The sequence below is a fragment of the Physeter macrocephalus genome, chromosome 12 (genome assembly GCF_002837175.3).
Source record: "Physeter macrocephalus isolate SW-GA chromosome 12, ASM283717v5, whole genome shotgun sequence".
NCBI classification, from domain to species: domain Eukaryota; kingdom Metazoa; phylum Chordata; class Mammalia; order Artiodactyla; family Physeteridae; genus Physeter; species Physeter macrocephalus.
In genome coordinates, this window is record NC_041225.1 from 14,792,997 (window position 1) to 14,814,371 (window position 21,375).

General features: G+C 48.5%; 1 protein-coding gene across 1 annotated transcript in view; it reads right to left on the reverse strand.

The window, feature by feature from the left end:
• Positions 1 to 17,040, reverse strand: part of LOC102986107 (two pore channel protein 2-like) — a 50,865-nt gene extending 33,825 nt beyond the window's left edge. The window contains exons 1-7 of the mRNA XM_024129955.2: positions 16,962 to 17,040; positions 9,444 to 9,532; positions 8,348 to 8,462; positions 5,920 to 6,048; positions 1,056 to 1,172; positions 608 to 726; positions 301 to 402 (exon numbers count right to left, since the gene is read on the reverse strand). Of these exons, the coding sequence (XP_023985723.1) occupies positions 301 to 402; positions 608 to 726; positions 1,056 to 1,172; positions 5,920 to 6,048; positions 8,348 to 8,462; positions 9,444 to 9,532; positions 16,962 to 17,036 (746 nt within the window). The 5' untranslated portion in view covers positions 17,037 to 17,040. The remainder of the gene's footprint in view (positions 1 to 300; positions 403 to 607; positions 727 to 1,055; positions 1,173 to 5,919; positions 6,049 to 8,347; positions 8,463 to 9,443; positions 9,533 to 16,961) is intronic.
• Positions 17,041 to 21,375: the final 4,335 nt, after the last annotated feature.

A 21,375-nucleotide genomic window follows, 5' to 3' on the forward strand; every position in this document is an offset into this window, starting at 1 on the left:
TTAGTGCCAACACTTTGCACTCTTCAAAAACGTTACAAGGGACTTCCCTGGCGGTCCAGTGGTTAAGACTCCGTGCTTCCACTGCAGGGGTCATGGGTTCGATCCCTGGTCAGGGAACTAAGATCCTGCATGCTGCACCGTGTGGCCAAAAAAAAAAAGAAAAAAAAATAGTATACAAACATTTTACAATGAATATGAATAAACAGAAAATCACTTTTTTTTCCCTTACAGCTGCTTTTAAGAAAGTGAATTCTGTTATGGTAACGGATGTCCGTGAACATGAATTGGGGACTCACGTACATGACATCGGGGCTGTTGGCGGTGGTGACCAGCACGTAGAGCTCAAACGCTATGTCCAGGATGTTGGTGAAGTAGGGCAATCCTTCCACTGTTTTGAGACCCCTAAAAAGGAACCAGCAACACAGAGTGAAGAAAACCCACAGACATAAATGAAGCTGCGGTTTCCGACACACTTTTCCCCTTTCGAGAACCCTTCTGGAGTGCCTGAACGAGGAAGATAGCATCTAGTGACCGATTCTGCCATGAGCAGGCTGAACTCAAACGTGGGAGAATTCTCAGGCAGAAACTTCCAGAGCAGCCTGCTCACCTATCCCCGAAAAGCTTCAAGGCCATGAGGGAGAACATCAACACGCTGAAGATGAACAAGAGGAAGACGTAGAGGATATCAGGCAGAGTGTTCCGGATGCTTCGAAAAGCCCTTCGGATCTGTGAAGACAACATTTCATTTCGTTTACGGGGAATCAGCTAATTTTCTGCAAAAACAAAAACCACACCCCCCCTAGCAAACTGGTATATCGAGAATGGATAAACCACAAGGTCCTACTGTATAGCACGGGGAACTATATTCAATATCCTGGGATAAACCATAATGGAAAAGAATATGAAAAAGAATGTATATATTTATGTGTGTGTGTGTATAACTGAGTCGCTTTGCTGTGCAGCAGTAATTAACACAACATTGTAATTCAACTATACTTCAGTAAAAAATAAGTTTAAAAAAACACGCCCTTTTGTATCCTAAAGCATATCCTTACCTGACGACTTTCAGGGAAATTAATTAGGAAGACTGGTCTCAAGGCCCTTGACCATCGAACTCCGTGGATGTTAACAGCCTCCAGGGACCCATAGGTAATCAGATCAATCAAGGTCAGCTGTGAGAGACACGGGACAGAGGTGTTGGTACTGCCAGAGGACAGAGGAAGTGACCATGTGGATGCATGTTCACTGACCCAGAAGGAGGGTCACAATACGTCATGGAAAAAGGCACGTTTCACAGACAGCAGAATCTGGTTTCATAATAGAACATTAATAGCAGCTGTCGTTTGAGACTTTACTATGTGCCATGTCCTCTAATAAGCTTTCCATAGATTATTCCGTTTATCTCACCACACCCCTAAAGTGGGCACCGTTTCTGGATGGAAATGCTTGAGGCACAGTGAGGGAGATCACGTGGCCCTGGTCACACAGCCAATACAGGGGGCAGACCTGGGACTGGAACCCAGGTAGTCTGGCATCAGAGCCCCAGTGGTTACCCACACATGGTTACCTACATGCACCCACACTATATCGTACTTGACTTTAACTTCTCTTCAATTCTGCATATGAGACAGGTTTTCTAGCCTAGCAATGGGGTAGAAAGATCTAGACTACAGAAAACTTTTATCATTCCTTATTAAGGTCAGTTTGTGATCCTGAAGACAGGAAAAGAAGAAGGACCCAGTGCAGTTTAGAAAAATATAAGTTAAAAAAGAATAATCTACCGTCATCCAAAGTGTTAGCTCAGTCCCTTTGGTGGCAAGGCATAGAGGATCGAGAGAGAGCCAACGCAGGGGAGAGAAAGGACAGAGATGCAGAAAGACCCTGGTGCTGGCTGCTGCACTGTGTACTCACTGGAGGGAACCAGGGTGACTGTCCCAGGGCAGCGTGGATGGACAGATCACCAAGGGTTATGGTATCTGAGGAGGCTTCCCAGAGAAGGCAGTCCCTGACGTAATCTTAAAGCAAAGAAAAAACTTTAAAAGGATAAAACTCAGAGAAGTCAAGAGCCGTGGCAGGCAGACAGTAAAGGGACTCTCAGGAAGCAGAGGGTCCTGGGGGTGGGGGCAGAGGAGAGCAGGAAGTGACCAGACCCCAGACCGAGGGCAGGTGGCTTTGAGGGCCAGGCTAAAAAGCTAAGTCTTATTCCCAGGGCCTGGGGAATCCAGAAAGTCTTTCAAATAAGGGTGATGGAGGCAAAGGAGTGAGACACCTCCCCCGGTAACTGATGCAGGACAGATCTGGACGGGGCAACCGTGTCTCCCCATCCAGTTCACTCCATACACCTTTACGGAGCGCCTCTTACGTGCAGGGTATTGTTCTAGCTCCAGAGAGAGAGCAAAGGGCTAGCTAGAGAGCGCCTGCCCTCGAGGGGTGCATCCTCCAGCGGGAAAGAGCAGCACTGATGTTAAGTATGCTCTTTGGCAGGTGGCGGGACCTGCTCTGGAGAAAACCTAGGTGAGGCAAGGGGCTGAGGACGTACGGGGCTGAGCAACCAAGCAGCACTGGGAGGAGGGAGACATGGGGGTGGGGAGGGACACAGAGCTTCAGCCACGACGAGGACTTTGGCTTTTTTCTGATGGGATATGGGAAGCCGCTGAACGATTTGAAGCAGGGAGCATGCTGACCGGACTTAGGACTTGGGCTTGAAAAGCACGTGTGAGCCCATCATATTTTAGGTTGTACGCTGGGCGTCCTAGGAGATGAGGAGGGACCTCAGACCCTGTCCTAGGAGGGGGCCATGTAGCAAAAAGGGCCACAAAAGAGGTACCCGCTCTCCCGGAAGAAGAGCAGGGGTGCCTTTTTCTATTTTATATACTCTGTATTGTTTGGATTTCTCTTTGCTGAACGATTTGAAGCAGGGAGCATGCTGACCGGACTTAGGACTTGGGCTTGAAAAGCACGTGTGAGCCCATCATATTTTAGGTTGTACGCTGGGCGTCCTAGGAGATGAGGAGGGACCTCAGACCCTGTCCTAGGAGGGGGCCATGTAGCAAAAAGGGCCACAAAAGAGGTACCCGCTCTCCCGGAAGAAGAGCAGGGGTGCCTTTTTCTATTTTATATACTCTGTATTGTTTGGATTTCTCTTTCTTCCAAAAAATAACCTCTCTCCGAACTTTTTTTTTTTTTTTTTTTTTTTACCGTTTTCCCACCCGTCTCATCCTCCACCTTCCTGTGTCAGGTAACACTGTTTTCCGGACAGAACCCAAGCTGTGGTCACAGGCCTCGTCCCAGATTGAGTGTTCTTGCATTCGTTTTTTAATAATAGAAAGTGAAGATATTTCTAAAAAATAAGACCAGACAGATACCCTGTGTATTCTGGGCGTTCAGCAGACGTGTGAAGGGAAGTCGAAAAAAATAGAGAAAGGGCGAGAAACGACAGTGGGCATTCTAGGCCCAAGAGACACTGCACACGGAGGAAGAGCATGTGGGGTGGCAGGCGGCTCCGGCGGCTGGAGCGGAGGGGACCGCGTGAGGCACGTTTGCAGGATGGGTGGGTCGGAGGGCTCAACAGTCTGTGGGGCTCACAGAGTTTTTTTGAGCAAGGGAGGGTCGTGATCTGAGGTGTGCTTCTGAGAAATAACCCAGCAGTGGCATCTCAAATGCATGTATCAGGGATCTGAGGTTGAGGTGAGTATGGCAGTTCCCGAAAGGGGAGACAGGGCTCCGGACCACACGGTGGGAACAGAATGGCATGCAGCAGAGAGAGAACGAGCGGCCACATCAGACCGCGGCAATGGTCCCAGTGGGGAGAGGGGGAAACGGTGCAAGAGGCATCCTGAGGGGGTTTGGGGAGGACGGGTATGAGAGAGAACGGAGGGAATCTTGACAAGGAGGACTTGGAGTGGTGGGAGAGAAAGCACCACAGACCGATGAAAAACAGCTATGGGAGTCGTGGGATGAAAAGGGTGGGTTTGGTCCCTTTGAGTTGAGTTGAAACACTGATGGGGAAACAACAAGCAGGCGGCCACAGAGTGAAGAAACTCACAGGGGAAACCAGTATCAGCTACAGCCTGGGGACCCCTACCCACCCACTGTTCGTGGAAGCTCTGAGAATGGATGGCCCTCCAGGGAAAGAACATCAAGTAGAAAGAGCAGAGACGAGGACTCTGAGGGGGCTTAACCGGGAAGAACTGTGGTTCGGGCAGGCTGCCTGCTGTGCTGAGATGCTAATTATAAAGTACCCTCAGCTAATCACTGCCCGGGCCCCTCTCTCATCACAGCAGCATTTCAGAGCACATTACCCTGCCTCATTTGGCATAACGTCTTAGCATATGTCCTTCCAGATTTTTCTATGGATCTCTAACACTCCTTCCTGTTTTCTTTTAACAAAGATGTGCTCCAACTGTATTGTAACCTGCTCTTTTGGCTTAAGGGACCATAAGCATCTCTCCTTGAGAACAGACATGTAAGTGCATTTAAGGCCATTTTAACGGATGTGGATGTACCGTGTTTTATTTATTTCCTATTGTCAGGAAATCCAGTTGTTTCCAATTTTTCAATACTATGAGCAACTCAGCCATGACCAATCTTGTGGCTAAATCTTTGAACACATCCTTTTTTCCTAAAGACCAAGTCCCAGGATTGGAAATCTGGGAGCAAACACATGCACACCTAAGGCTTTTCGAAAAGAACTGCCAACCAGCCTTCCAGAAAGACAGCTTATTCCTCCCTCGAGTAGAGTGTGACGGGTTCTGTTTTCAATCTTGCTAACACTGTTTTCTAGGCAAACACATGATATTTTATTGCTGCCTTCATATGTAGTTCTTAAAGTTAAACATTTTTTCATATCTGCTATTATTTATTTCTTCTTTTATGAGATGTTTTCACCGATTTTGAGACTTTTTTATTGCACTTTCTGTCTCTTTTTTCTTTAATTTGGAAGTGCTCTTGATGTGTTAAATAGTCACGCTGTCATATTTTGCCCAATTTGTGCTTCAGTCATTGTGATCTGCTGGCAGTTGTGCTGATGGTGTTTGCTGTACATTGTCATTATTTCTTTTTTTAAAAAATTTATTTATTTAATTTATTTATTTTTGGCTGTGTTGGGTCTTTGTTGCCGTGCGCGAGCTTTGTCTAGTTGCGGTGAGCAGGGGCTACTCTTTGTTGCGGTGCATGGGCTTCTCACTGCGGTGGCTTCTCTTGTTGCAGAGCACGGGCTCTAGGCACGCGGGCTTCAGTAGTTGTGGATCACGGGCTCAGTTGCTCCACGGCATGTGGGATCTTCAGAGACCAGGGCTCGAACCTGTGTCCCCTGCACTGTCCCCTCACTGTTGTGGCCTCTCCCGTTGTGGAGCACAGGCTCCGGACGTGCAGGCTCAGCGGCCATGGCTCACGGGCCCAGCCGCTCCGTGGCACGTGGGATCTTCCCGGACCGGGGCACGAACCCGTGTCCCCTGCATCGGCAGGCGGACTCTCAACCACTGCGCCACCAGGGAAGCCCTGTGCGTGTTATATTTGAACAAAACACCTGCTTCACGTGCACTCTTTTCCAACTCATTAATGACATCTCTATAACTTCTAGTTGTTCAAGCCAAAAATCTGGGGGTCACCCTTGAATCTCCTCTTTCTATATACCGTACATCTGATCTCATAGTAAATTGGTTTTTTTTTTTTTGCGGTACGCGGGCCTCTCACTGTTGTGGCCTCTCCCGTTGCGGAGCACAGGCTCCGGACGCGCAGGCTCAGCGGCCATGGCTCACGGGCCCAGCCGCTCCGCGGCACGTGGGATCCTCCCGGACCGGGGCACGAACCCGCGTCCCCTGCATCTGCAGGCGGACTCTCAACCACTGCGCCGCCAGGGAAGCCCATAGTTTCTACCTCTGACCACAAACTCTCAAAGGCACTGTCATGAACACTCACCACTATGGTTACCATGATGCAGATGTTTTTCGTATCCTTCCAGAAAACCATCTGAGGAGTGACTTTCGCAAAGTGTACAAGTCTCCCAAAGAACGCAGTCAGACAGAGTACTTCTGCTATCGAGGTAGCCTGTGACAGAAGAGAAAGAGGGAGCCAGCGCCCTGCCGCTCAGAGACATGGCTTAATTCGCTCTTACCACTCCGACCTCCGACCCCTGACCCCCCTGACACCACCCTGTGAGAATTAGCAATGTCCCTTAATTTTACTGAAAGTTGCAGCAAAATTCCTGGCTGGTTGGAATGGTTCCTTTTTCTTAAGAGGAAACCTGCCCCTGAACCACAAATCCCATGACCCAGCTGGCAGGACTTCCTTGGGGCGGGGACTGAATCAGCAGGCAGAGGACCCCCGGAAGGCATTTCCTCAGAAAATCGGGGGGGGGGGCGGTCAGGGATGGCAGAAGCAGGGGCATCCACTATGCTCTCAAATTCCCCACATTCATACTCAGAACAGACACCTAGAAGTTCCGTTTCTCTAATAATAACGCTCTGAAGATGTGTTTCGAAATGCCAGGTCATTCCTTAGACATCGCCGCCACTGCTGTGCCACTGCCTCTATTTGGTTGGTTAGAGGAGAGAACGGAGGCCCCTGGGCCCACTGCAAAGTCCGGACCATCTCCTCCGTGGGCTCCAGGGCATCAATTCCAAACTCCCCGCAGGCAGCCAGATTTGCAGGCTGTGCACGCGGCCCATGCTTTGCCTGCGATTGCCCGGAGGGCACTTTCCTCCATTCGTGGGGAGAGGAGGATGGCAAAGTAGGACAAGATGGGGAAAGGGACGGTTTGGCTCAGGCTAGGAAGATGGAAAGGTCTGGGGTCAGGGTGGAGGGAATGAACTCTCTAAGGGACAGGAGGAAGGGGCTGGGGCTGGGCCCTGAAAGCAGCAGGTGGCACAATTACCCCACCCCCACCCCGGCCCTCATGAGGCCTGGGCTCCGATATGGGCTGCAGCCCCTTCAAACTTTCTAGCTCTCAGCCTGTTCACCTTTCAGGGGCTATAAAGACCCACTGTCGAGGCCAGGCTTGCAAAAGGGCCTGGGGCAATGCCAGGACACCCTTGCTCAAGATAAGATTTTCTTGGTAATGCTGAATCTGGCCAAAGCTCTCCCCCATAATACACTGGATTTTAGAGGCTTGAAGTACAAACACTGGCTGAAGGAACACTCTGGAACTCAGGCAGCCAAGCCCACGCTGCATGTGACCAATAGCAAACAGAAAGGTGAGGACTCAGAGGGAGGCAATGGGCTGAGAAGAGACCCTGTGGACCTCTCACCTCGGCCGGTGCCATGGGGAGGGCAGGGGGGTGGGGGACCGACCCTGTCCAGGTTTGTGAATGCACAGCTCTGCTTCTTCAGACTTGGTGTTTGTTTCGAAAGTCACTGGGCTAAAAGTTTTCTACCCAGAGACTTCATTCATCGGGACACCCTCATCAAACAGATGTGTGGTAGACCGCCAACTTTGAGCCCCCTAAGAACCACGCTTCTGGTTTTCACCCCCTCGTGCAGTGCCCTCCCCTGTTGACTCAGGGCTTGGGTGTGTGATGGGCTTTGGCTTTGGGACATCAGCAAGCGTGGTGTGTGAGGAGGTGGATGGTACTTGCTCCCCGGGATGTTCCTTCTTGGACCCCACCCACCCCTTGGGAGAAGCCCAGGCCATGTGGAGGGGCACAGGGGCACTCTGGTCCACAGCTCCAGCCAGGTGAGCTCCCAGCTGCCAGCCAGAGATCTACCACCCTAGCCAACATGAAAATCTGCCCGGTTGAGCCCAGTCACCTGCAGAATCATGGGAGATAATAAAAGGCTGTTCTTTAAGGCAAGAGGTCAAGGAACTCTATCTGTCAAAGGACCAGACAGTAATATTTTAGGCTCTGCAAGTCACACAGTCTCTGACACAACTACTCTGAGAGGCAAGAGCCGTGTCGAGTCAAGAGTTAACGTGAGCAGGTCATCAATTTATTACTTAGACTCATCTGGAGTAGCTGGGTAGTTTGATGTATTACTTAAAAGCACCTATAAATAATGATTTATGACTATGAGAAAAGCTGGAAATGTGGCAAGTGCAAGTCATATATTACACTATATTATGACATTGCCTACTCGGCATTAAATAAATATGCTTTTAAAACATCATTTGTCTGTCCAGTTTGTCCCTGTAGGCACAGAAGACCAAAAACTGCCACTCCCTTTCCAATGCCCACTGATGAAAGCATCAGCGCAGCGAGTAGGCAGAATTCTTCCAACCGCCCCCCCCCCAGCAAGAAAAATAAAACCAAATCCATACTTATTGAAATTTGAGGGGAAAAAACAGGAAGAGGCATGGGACCCAACTCATCTCTGACAAAGTCTGGTTAGCCATTCTGTGCTGCATGCTTACCAAGAAAGGGAGCGGGAACAAGGCCGGTTCCTCAAAGAGGGCAAGAGCGAGGTCCACCCAAATGAAGAAGTAGGTGGCGGCCCGCACTGTCCAGTGGTTATAGAAATGGTAAAGTCTGGAGCAGAGAAGAATGAAGAAGGTTATAAACAACGAGCAGGAGTTAAACAGCACCCCCAAATCCCATCAGAAGAAGAGCAGTGGGAGGGAAAATACAAAGTCCCCTCTCTGGCCACCCTTCCTTTCAATTCTAGAGAGTGAGGGGTAGCATTTAATTGAGCACACACTGTAAAACGCTAACAGAAAAAATCAGGGATATTATCATATCTCAAAGCACATTCCCTTAACAGTCTCAAGCTGGGATTAGCACCCTCCCCGTGGGGTGGTGGTGACCCTAGGATGTACTTTTCGAGGACTGATGCGGAACAAACCCTCATGAGAATGACCTGTTATTACGAGGCATAGGAGCCTAACCGATTTCTAATGTGTATCAGCCTATCAGGGCACGGTGGACTCAGAGAGATCTCGCGGTCACACGGGTCTCTTCCCATCAGGGGGACGGTCTCCCAGCATCCAGGCATGAGGTATTCACTGCTGCCTTTCAGGCACTGACACTCAGTCCTGATGATAAGAATTTTTTTTTTTTTTCTTATCCTGAGCCATACCTTTGGTTTTAGTTCAACCCCTAGGGGGTTAGGGAGAAAAAGCTGAATTCCCATGAAAAGAACAAACGTGTAAGTCACGTCAAAAGGCAACAGAAAGGAAAAGGACAAGTCTTCTTTTCATTTAGGCGCCTCTAAGGGGACAACTATATCTAGGGGGGAAAGATGATGACATGTTTTGAATTTGGATGCTTTATCTCCTGTCCTTCTCATTTACCTGTTCTTGGTATATCTGTTGAATGCTCTCCTACCTGCGAGGTACCATGCCATTAGAAGTTAAAAAAAAAAAGGATAGGATTTACCCAACTCTGTGTGCCATACCCTATATACTTCTCAAACTATTTGTGGAAACAATGCCTTCAGTTTGGGTTCAACTTCAAGAATATGGAGCGCTGAAGGAGAGGTGATTCTAGGTGATAGTTTAACACTTTAATTACCTGACAGCCTGAGGGGATGTTTCAAATGGAACGTTTCTGTTGTACTGAGCGTCAGAAACATAGGCAGCTGCCAGGAGAAGGTCCTGGTCCTCATTGGGAGAAAGTAAGGGCAGAACAACAGTCAGAGTCGGAAAGGATACTTTGCTTTTTCGTTTATAAGTATTTACTGAGTATAAGAGGAAACTCCTCTTCACCTCTCCCCTGGCCCCCACTCTCGCCAGACAGAACCAGCATTAATGGTAGTGTATGTTCACCTCCAGATGTTTTCCTGAGCAATGAGAGTCCTGCGGTGGGGCTGAGGCATAGGCATGCTTAACTTTCCTCAATTTAAATGTAGGTTCTCAGAGGAGGAAACGAAAACAAGAAAGCACTGAACAGCGCTTGCTCTCTATAGATACTGAACAGTATATATAGATGTCCTTAAACGGTGTATTTATACATACATATATAGGGTTATGTACACAAATATATATATATATACATATATATATACACACATATATATATAAACATAAAATTATATTTAGGCTACTTGATAGTTGGTTAGAGGGATTTTCAAATTTAATTTTGACAAGTAGATCATTGCCTTTCTTGACAATTTTTGAACTTAACTCCTCAAGGTATGACCTCATTCTATACATACACATAATTGTAAAAGAATAAAATTGTTTTCATATGACACAAAGCTTATTTTTTCACTCAATATATTCTGGACTTTTTTTTCATGACAGTACTTATAGATCTAACCCATTCCTTTTAACAAATGCCTCTTCCTTTTGGTAGTTTCCCTTTCTCAATATATTCTGAACACAATCATATTGAATATTTTAATATATATTTATTACACACACGGACTTTTGTACCATAGGAGTGTTTCTGTAGGATAGAGTGAAACTTGTGGATGGAAGGTATGTCATTTTCTATTTTGATAGGTAGGACCAAATTGTCTACCCCAAAGTTTCGCATTTTATATGCCTCAAAATAGCACATGAATATACATGTTTTCCTGCTTCTCACCAACATTAATATGATTTTAAATGGTTGATAACATCCAATCAACCAAAGGGGCATCCTGAGATTGAGTTTAATTTGTCCATGACCTGTACAGCTGAGCCCCGTTGGTGCTGGCTCCCACTTCTGATTCTGTATAAATTAGATAAAGAACACATACAAACAGACTAGCTATTTAGACCTCCTTATGTACTTCAGAAGTAAACACAACCTGATTATCCAACTGATTACTGGAGTTACCTCCTCAAAATAGAGGACATCTTCCTGCCTGGACTGGTATGGAAATCTCTTACTGGTCAAGACAGTTAATTTTGAAAATGCATGAAGTATTCGGAGAGGTCAAAAGATTCCAAATTTTACGTTTAATTTTCATATCACACATAGTAGATATTTGTACACATGGTAGAACTGGGTTTCCTAAATTTATTTCATATTGCAACACTTTAAAAAATAAGTTCCATTGCATTAAAAACACAAACATTAGTTATTATGTCTTTTAATAGACATTTCACCAAAGAAGATATAAGGATAGTAAATAAGCACATGAGAAGATGCTCAACATCTTTAGTCATAGGAAAAAGCAAATTTAAGCCACAACGAGATACTACTACATATCCACTGGAATGGCTGAAAATAAAGACTGACCACACCAAGTGTTGACAAGGTTGTGGAGCAACTAAAACTCTTGTTGGTAGGGATGGAAAACAGTGCATTTACTTTGGAAAACAGTTTGGTGCTTTCTTAGCCATTCCACTCCTAAGTATTTACCAAAGAGAAAGAAAGCATACGTCCACACAAAGACTTGTACATCCAGCCCAAGAATGTGGCTTATGTTAGACATGCCATTCCAAAGTTGCACCGGTATACAAACGTTCACAGCAGCTTTATAGCCAAATACTGGAAATGACCATAATGCTCTACAAACAGGTGAAGGGATAAACAAAATGTGATATATCTGTACCAGGGAATATTACTCAGGAATTAAAAGGAATGAATTACTGAGAAACATAACAAAATGGATGAATCTCAAAATAATTGTGCTGAGTGAAAGAGACCAACCCCCTCCCCCTCAAAAAGAGTACCTACTATATGAGTCTATCTATATAAAATTCTAGAAAACGCAAACCAATCTATAGTTCCAGAAACCAGATCAGTTGCCTGGGGACAGGGCACTTGGGAGGAGGAGGAAGGGGACAGAGAGATGAGGCATGAAGAAACTTTTGGGGGTGATGGATACATTCATCACCTTGAATGTTGTGTTAATACCACAAGTGTATTCATATACCAAGGCTCATGAAACTATAGACTTTAAATGTGTGGTTTAGTACATATCAATTATAGCTTAATAAAGCTTTAAAAATTGCCCTCCAAAAAAGATAACAGTTTGGATTAAAAACTGACGTGGGACAATAAACTCACAGGTGAATTAACTGCTGTAAGAACCCATCACCTACTGATTCATGCGCACGCTCAGGGCTGGTACGGCAATTCTTAAGGGCAGTTTATTAAAACCGAAGAAGCATCATGTAAATGCGTTAAACACTTATCACACATTTTCCTGTATATATGTACAAAAATATTTTAGAAATGTAGTAGGAAATCTAATGTCAATTCTTCTTCCATGGAACATCTTCAACACTGAGGAACACCAGAGCTCCCCAGGATATGCTTAGAAATCTATTTTAGGTAGAAAATGTGTAGCACCAGCAAGAGTTGATTTTTTTTTTTTTTTTTTAATGAACACATGTTAATTTTAAGAAAGTTTCATTAAGCCTCAAAAAGATCATACCGGGACAGCAAAGAATTCTGATATCAAGGTTTTTAAAAAAGAATATTTAAAGCAAAATGTCTCAAAGGCACTAATGTTCCCAATTTTAAAAGATGACGAGGGAATTCCCTGGCGGTCCAGTGGTTAGGACTCCTGCTTTCACTGCCGAGGGCACACGGGTTCGATCACTGGTCGGGGAACTCAGATTCCATAATCCACACGGTGTGGCCAGAAAACAAAAAAAAAAAAACAAAAAACAAGCAAAAAAACATGATGGTACTAATACCTACCCCCCAACGATGGGTATAACGGACCCAGCAAAACAGCGTGTCCACAAACACGGACAGGAAAAGCATACTCACCAGCAATTCCTCAGCCAGCCGGGCCCTGGGGGTTACCTCCCTCAGACCCCACCCAGACTCCCGTCATTGAATCTACAAGCACCACGGCACCCCATCCAATTGCCCCCTTGCCAGCTGAACTTATGCCTGTCACGTTTAAATACGCTGACACCTTCATAATAGCTAATTTACCTTTACAGTAACGTTTCAAAGTGTTCCCATTCTGAACAGCTATTACGTTTCTGACAGTCTGTCTCCTTTTAAGATCTCATCTGCTCTGTCTTCCGGTTCTTCTTGTCTTCCCTCCCTCCATCCCATCTGTGTACAACTTCCAAGTCTCCTACCCATTTTTGCTTGGGAAGAAGTACTCTCAACAGGCAAACTTATGGTAAATGAGCATTCTCGCTTGTACTAAGGCCATTTGTATCTTCCCATAAAAGGAATTTTTTTCATCCACCTCAAGAATGTGGCTTATGTTAGACATGCCGTTCCAAAACCGCACATACTTTTCAAGTTTACATGAGAACCACTGCCCATGTCTACCATGAAAATGGCCAAGACCGGATATCAGGCGTTTCCCCAGATGTAGCTGATAAGTGGCTTCGTACATCAGAACAGCAGCCCCACCCTAGGGGAGGCCCTGCTGACCCCTTGGACAGTAGATCTCACCTCCGAGGCAGAATACAATCCCCTTCAGAGGTTTTGCTTGTAAAGATTCTGTTGCCCAGACCAGCTGCATCAGAATCTCTGGGAGGTGGGACCCAGGATTGAATTTTTAAAGTTCCCAGGTGATTCCAATGTGCAGTCAAGATTGAAACATCACTGGTCTAAATATGGCCGTTTGACTACTGCTTCTCATAGGTTTTGTATCTTCTTGGCACCCTGACGATAATTGACTTCTCCTGATGTTCTTTCTCTCCTTTTCTCAGAGCCGTGACATTTCCTTTCCGCTCCCCAAGACTTAAAAACGTATTTAAGATGTTTGTGTTTTCTCCTCCCACCCTCCCCACTTTGTATGCCTTCAGTCTGAGGAAGGTGAATAACTTAAATCCCTCTGGGTGAGAGGGAGGAGGTTGTACAAGAGGGAGGGAAAAATGGATTCCAGAAGCTCCGGCGGACAGCAGGGAAGTGTAGGAATGAACAGCTGTAAGCTCCAGATACCTTTAAATCAGGCAACAGGAACCTTGACAAAACTGAAGTTGTTGACAGGAGTGCTTTGAAAAAAGCCAACATGACTCGCTTAGATATAGAAGAAAATTAACATAACTTAAGGTAAAGAGAAGTTTCCATAAATTTCAAGTAAAAAATTCTTCCCTGTCTCAGTTTTTCCCTGTGTCATTACAAGCACTATACCTTCTGCCTGTCTGTCTGTCTCTGCCTCCCTTCTTTCCTCCCACAGGTTACGGGCACTCTGATGTCCAGAATACAGTAGGTCGCTGCTTTCCCATGCATCCCCATTCAAAAGCTTCGGGCGACTTCTCTTTGCCTGGAGTGCCCACGGAATCAGATGGCAACCCCCTGGCTTAGCACTTAGGGGCCTCACAATCTCCCCTCTGTCTTGGATCCCTCACTTTCCCTGCAGGAACCCCCTTCTCGGGCCCAAATTGGTGGACTGACTGTCCCACTCCCACGCCTGATCCCTTGCTCGCTTAAAACCAAGAACATCCTTTCCATTTCCCTTCACGGGGACCCATCTCAAATTTCACTCTCTCCACGAGGGCTGTCCATACCAGCAGCTTCCATTTCCATATGGGAAGACGGCCAAGGGAAGCTTGTGAAGTATACGGTGAGCATTCCATACAAAGAACTGGCCGCTGAGGGTAAGCCGGGCAGGGCAGCCAAGGCAGGAAGGGTGAGAAAATAGGGCGCCGCTCGGTGTGGGTATAAACACCTCACGTCCCTCTGTGCAGAAAGCGACAACCTCCCGGCCAAGGGCAGCCTGAACATGTGTTTTCTTTGGCCCAGAGAGCGCTTTCTGGATGCTGGCTACTGAGTCAAATTTGTAAAACACTGGAGCAGACACAAAAATGTGAACTTCTGGTTTCTCTTCAAAAGATCATAACATCTGGCCATGTTGGGTTGTATTGCAGTAAGTTTTTGCAATGCACCCTGATACTCAGTCTCCTGAGCAAACGCTTATTATTTTCCCCAATTCTGTGGGTCAGCCGGGAAGTCATTCTGGTCCGGGCCAACTTAGCTGGTCTCTATGGGCATCTGGGGCTAGATGGTCTGGAACAGCTGCACTCACACACCCTGGCCATGTGCATCACACAGTCCCAAGAGCCCCAAAACAGGGCGATCTAAGAGTTGGATGAACAGGTTTAAGAATAAGAACATTCAAAAAGAAGCACAGGAAGTATCAAGAGGTGATCACAGTCACAAAGAAACAGCACAGGACACCGGCTCTCAGCCTTGGCTGCACTTTCAATCCTTGGTAGCTTTAAAATTGCCGTTGCCTGGTCCACACCCAGACCAATTAAATCAGAATCTCAGGGTAGCTACATTTGTAAAAGCAGGTAATTCTGACCAACAGTAAGGCTGAGAATCACTAGCATTGGATTATTTCTTTTTCAAAGCTGAAAGTGTTGGTCAAAGTACCAGAATGGGTGGCCATCTTAGTAGCAGCCAAAGAAACTCCAGGCGGAAAAGGGTTCTAAAAAACTGCTTGAAAGGAGAGGGTGGAAATGCATGTCAGGTGACTAGGCAGTTTCTTACGAAGTGACCCCAAACTAACTTTTAAAAAGGTTAACCAGGTCATACTGGCTGCCCAGTGTCCGAGGTCAGAGCTTCAGTTTAATGACTCGGTTATCACTGTTCTGCTGAGAACTACTGTTGGTACCAGGCTCCTCACCTGTTATGCCTGCTCCCCTGGGGGAGGTCTTTGAAAGATACTGAGACATAAATAGCTGGCCCTTGCAGGCATGCATTAAGCCAACGCCTCACACAGGACTCAGCCAGGACTCTGGGCTGTTTTCAGACCTTGCGTTTCTTGAGGTCTCAAATTATTAGTTTTTTACATTCTTCTCTTATTTTGAGAAAGAAGCATTAAGTACACACACACACACACACACACACACACACACAGAGATGGACAGTCTCAAGCTAAAAAGATTTTCTTGCCATAGAAGATGGGGGATCACCGTCAGCTCCATCATTTTGCAGAATGAGGAGGGTTGGGTCAGAGCTGGGGACCAAGAATCCTTTCCCTCCTCTCCTTGAACTGCTCTGCCCTGCTTGTTCCCTTAAGGGGCAGGGACATGGTAGAGTCCACCTGTTGGAAGCGGCCAAGTCCCTTTGGGATGCCAGCAGGCCGGGGAGCAATGACCGGGGCAGGGCTTTTACACCCCACCTGCCCTGTGGACCGTCTTGAGCAGGCTGCAGGGGCCATACTGGCACAGCAGCCCAGAGCTGAAGGGGCCACTCAAGGAGAGGAAGACAGAGCTAAAACAAAACACCCTTCAGCTCCCACACACTGGCACAACCAAAGGAAATGCGGCACACGTGAAAAGGCTACGTGTGTCAGGCACCGTGTCCTGGGCCTGAGGGACACGGTCTTCGAGACTCCTCCGAGATGGGAGTGACTTATCATCGCCACTTTACAGAGGGGGAAACCAGAGGCTTTCAGCGTCTTGCAATTCACAGCTAAAATTTCCTGAATCAGAGCCGAGGCTCTTTCCACTGGAGCCTTGCCTCCCTCTCCACTCTGTGAGTTCCTATCCAGGGAAAGGGAACAACCCAAGAAGGACTCTTGAAAGCCCCAAGTCTTCCAAAGCTCAGGCTGTCGGAGGGAAAGGAGAGCTGAGCGACTTGTGCAGCGCGTCTGCTTGGCCGCGGGGATCGGAAGGGCCAGGGCTGCATCAGCACTCCCAGCGCCACATCCTGCAGCCTTCTTCCCGGGCGTTTCCCTGCAGCGGGACCCTCGCTTGTCTTCCTGCCGCCACGGAGCGCCGTGCGGCGGGCACGGGCCACCCAGAGCCGGGGGCGCGCCACACGGGGACAGGACCCCCAACACGCAGCCCGGGCCCCGATTCCAGCTTGGCCCCCGTCCGGGGGAGGCGGCTCCGGGCGCGCCTCTGGGTGCAGGCTTGACAGCTCCCGTGACGACCCTAACGTGCGGGGTTGCGGCCTGGGGCGGGGCGCCTCGGCGCCTCAGCGCTCCAGCGGCTGTGCGCTTCCCGCACCCGGAGCGCCCAGAGGACCCGGGGGACCCAGAGGACTGAGGAAGCCCGGGGGCGGAGGGGCTCCGCAGCCGCACCCCCGCCCCGGGCCCCTCGTTCCCCCAGCCGGCGCTGGCTGGGCCCGGGGTCGCTCTCCACCCGGGAGTCCCGGGGACGGCGCGCGCGGAGCCGGGGGCCCCTGCCGTCGGCGCGCGGCCACCAGCCCTCGGGGCGCCCTTACCTCCGGGGCGGGCGGCTCCTCGGGGGACGACGGGTGTGGGCGATGCGGCCCAGCGGCTCGGTGGGCCCCGGGCATCGCGGCGGCGGCGCGCGGGGCGGCGACGGGGGAGCGTCGGGGCCGCGGGCAGCGGACTCTGCCCTCGGGCGGCAGCAGGCCCGGGCTCGGCGCGCTCCGCTCGGCCCTTCACGTGACCGCGGCGGGGCCCCGCGGGCGGAGGACTGGGGGCGGGCGCGGCGGGTCCCCGGCTCTGGGCCCTTCCCGGCCGGCCTCCGGGCTCTTGCTGGAGCCGGGGGCGGGGACTTGGTCCAGCCGGGGGCGGGGGCGGGGGCGGGACGCGGATCCGGGGGGCCCGAGGCGCAGGGGGTTAGAGGCCAAGCTGGCAGAGGGTCCCAGCCGTGTGCCCCGGGCGTGTCACTGAGCCCGGGTTTCTGTATCAATAAAATAGGAACAAGACCTTCCTCCCAGGGTTGTTTCGAGAATTAAATGAGTTAATATATTTAGTGGCTGCCACTGGCAGGTGCCCAGTAAATGATGGTTTCCTCCCCGTCCTAGGAGAACCCCCTGGAGAGCTGGGTGTGGACCCAGAGAGAAGGCCCCTGGGGCAGATGCCTCCGGGGAGGGGCTTGCGAACCCTCCTCCCTTCTCCCAGTCCCAGCCTGGACAGGAACTTGGGGTTACAGAGTTGCCGAATTTTTGAAAGAAAGGAGAAATCTAGATTTTCATGAGGATGTTCCTGATTTTTATTAATGTTGGTCATGAATTTAAAATAATGATAATAAATACTTGCAAGCCAATTCTTAGATGGGCTTTGGCCTGTAGGGCAGGTGGTCCTCAGCTCCTGTACCAACGAACTTCACTGACACCCGCCAGAGGACGAAGAGGCCAGGCAGGGCGGGGACTGGCCCTGGTCACCGAACAGGAGGCATGGTGTCCCTCTGGGTTCATTAGAACCCTGTGCTTTGTACTGTTGGATGCCAAGGTCCAGGTCCAGTACTGTGACGGGCAGAATTATCTCCCCCCCCCCAAAAAAAAAATTCCACATCCTAATCCCCAGGACTGTGAATCTGCTACTTTATTCCCCTACAGAGACTTTACAGTTGTAATTCAGGTTACTAATCAGTTGACTTTAAAAGAGTGATTATCCTGGATGATCTAAATTGACCCAGTGAAATCACATGAGCCCTTAAAGGCAGAAGAGGAAGGCAGAAGGGGTGGTGAGAGATGAAACTCCAGGAAGGACTCAGTGCACCTGGTGGGAATGCTACTGCCTTGAAGACGAGGGGAACTACAGGAAACTGAATCTGCCATCAATTTGAATGAGCCTGGAAGGGAATTCTTCCCAGAGCCTCCAGGAGAGAACACAGTGCCTTTATTTCAGTGGTTTGAGACTCAGAGCATAGAATCCAGCCATGCCTTGCTGGACTTTTGACCACAGACCGGGAGCTAAATGGATGTTCGTTTAAGCCCCTAAGTTTGTGGCACTTGTTTACACGGCAAGAGAAAATGAATACAGGACACTGGCCTTTCAGTGCCAGATTCAAGTTCTTGCAGTGAGGCTGGCCTACAACGAGAAGGTCAGGTGGCCCCAGTTCCTTAGTTAGGCATGCCAGGCATTGCATTGCCACCATCCACCTCCTCTGGTTGTTCCCTCTCAATTCCAACATCACACCCTCTGGGAGGCCCTTCCTCAACTTCTCCCAGCCAGTGGATCACTTCCTCTCTGTGGTCCCACGCTCTTCATGAAAACAACCACATGGTACCTCAGTTCCTCTATTTATATATGTTGTCCTGCCCCACTAGGCCACAAGCACCTGGCAGAGGTGAGGCAAGAAACCTTCATCTTTGAATCCCCAGCTCCTAGCACGGAGCAGGCACGTGGTAGGTGAATGAAATCCAAAAGCAGAATTCATACCAGCTTGTAGCCAGTGACCCATGTCTACAGAGTGTCTGAAATAATTACTTCTTATAACTGTTTATTGTGTGGATTACCCTAAAGCTCTCTGCATGCTCTTGAGAAAAGACAATGATTCTATTTCTGTGCAAAGTCGTGACTTATGGAATGGTTGTTTTACAGTGGGGTCTTTTAAAATGGCTTTTCTTTGATACAGTGTAAATGTGTGCATTGTAAAGAGTAGAAACAGCTAATCAAAGATAACCGTGGGGGCTTCCCTGGTGGCGCAGTGGTTGGGAGTCCGCCTGCCGATGCAGGGGACGTGGGTTCGTGCCCCGGTCCGGGAGGGTCCCACGTGCCGCGGAGCGGCTGGGCCCGTGAGCCGTGGCCGCTGGGCCTGCGCGTCCGGAGCCTGTGCTCCGCCACGGGAGGGGCCACAGCGGTGAGAGGCCCGCGTACCGCAAAAAAAAAAAAGATAACCGTGGTCAGTGAGTTTAGGTGAACATCCTTCTCCACATCTCTCTACCTGCACACACTTTAACACTCATGTATGCAGCTCTGTGCAAATGAGATTACATCCCAGCCTGCAGGCGCTGCTGACCTTGACCTTCTACCTACACCCTTCCTACCCAGGAACCCAGAATCAGGCCAGGCCTCCACCCATCTCTCACTAGAGGGTAATTCTGCCTGGTTTAGGCGAATCCAAACGGGGTGTTTTCCTGGCAACAGTTACCAAGGAGAGTATGCGACTTAAGGTAGCTCAACCCGACTAAAAAGAAGCAATGGGCTTAAGAAGAAAGGTTTCTTTTTCTCTCTCCCCTCCCCTTCTCCTATAAATGTAAATTTTAAAAAACCCCAAAAACATGTATTCCTAATGGCCACTGGCAACGATCCAGCAGCCAGCCTTGGGTAAGGATGATGCTGTGGACGGCAGAGCAGAGAGATGTAAGCATCCAAGTCTCTGAGGGCCTTGGGAAGAGGCTGCTTTTTGGTACTTCCATCCTTAGAACTGTCTAACCTTTGCACTGAGAATTATGTGAGCATATTATAGGACTCAGGAGACAGAATGTGGTAGATCTGTATGGCTGAGAGGAAAAAATCTGCAACATAGTACACGGTGGTAGCACCCTGCATGGAGTTTGATATCTTTTGTATACATTTTTAAAAGGATGCACATACCTATATTTTCTGATAAATGAGTAAAATATTTTCCTGGAAGGATACATCAGGAAACTAATCAGTGTTTACCTTCAAGCACACAGCTGAAACAACAAGGGGTAGAAACATGAAGGGAGAGGGACTTTTTCCTCTTATTTTATACTTTTCTATAAGGTTTCATTTTTCACTGTATTTCTATATTACTTTTATGTGTTCACACATGGTAAGATCAACAGGGATGTGGGATGGAATTTAATCAGCAATTTTGTCTGTTTCATGAAAAAAATATTTTCTGTAATGGAAAAAATTACAACTCTGGTCCTTATGTCTGAAAACGCCTGTTCCTGGCAGCATCTCTGCCGGTGGGGACAGCACACCTCCGCAGGGTGAGAAGGAATCCAATTTAGAAAGCGCAGCCTTTAGAGGCCAGTTAACACAAAGCACACCCTATTACAACCCTTTGAGGTACTGTATTGGTTTGTTAGGGTGGCCATAACAAAGCGCCACAGACTGAGGGGCTTAAACAACAGAAATCTGTTTTCTCACAGTCCTGGAGGCTAGAAGTTCAAGAACAAGGTGTTGGCAGGTTGGTTTCTTCGGAGGCCTCTCCCTTTGGCTCGTAGGTGGATGTCTTCTCCTCCGTGTGTCTTCACATAGGTTCCCCTCTGTGCATGTCCGTATCCAAGCTTCCCTTTCTCATAAGGACACCAGTGGTTACTTGCAAGGTATTGATGGAAACCATTCCACACCACTTCCAAAAATTTCCATTCAACAAACACTTATTGAAAACCTTTTATTTTCCAGACACTGTATCAGCTGCTTGACAAATATCCACCCTAATGACCTCATTTTAACTTGATTACCTTTGTAAAAACCGTGACTCCACATGGGGCCACACTTTGAGGTGCTGGGGCCAGACCTATTGGCACCATGGAATTTCCACTCCACTATGCTCTGTCCAGAAATAGCTACTGGGGAGTTTCAACTGATAACATGAAGAAAGTTCATATTTAACCAAAGAAATCTGCCTAATTCTGCCTAACCAAAGAATCAGCCAGTTAGCCCCTAGAATCCCATGAGCTTTTGTGGGAGTGTTTTGAACACTGCAAGGCAGCAAATCAGGACGTATGGGTAAAGACAACAGTCATGTTTGACAGTAGGGGGCAAACCTTTTCAAATGTGTTTCTCTGGCGGCCCAACTGCCATCCCTGCTCAGTCTTTGCCCCGTTTCCTTCTCCTTCCCCTCACATGCTCTGCTCCAGCCTCACTGGCTTCCACACTTTTTCTCCAACATTCCTCAGGGTCTCTGCTCCAGCCATTCCTTCAGCCCAGGTGGCTCATTCCCCAACACCCACCTGCCCGGCT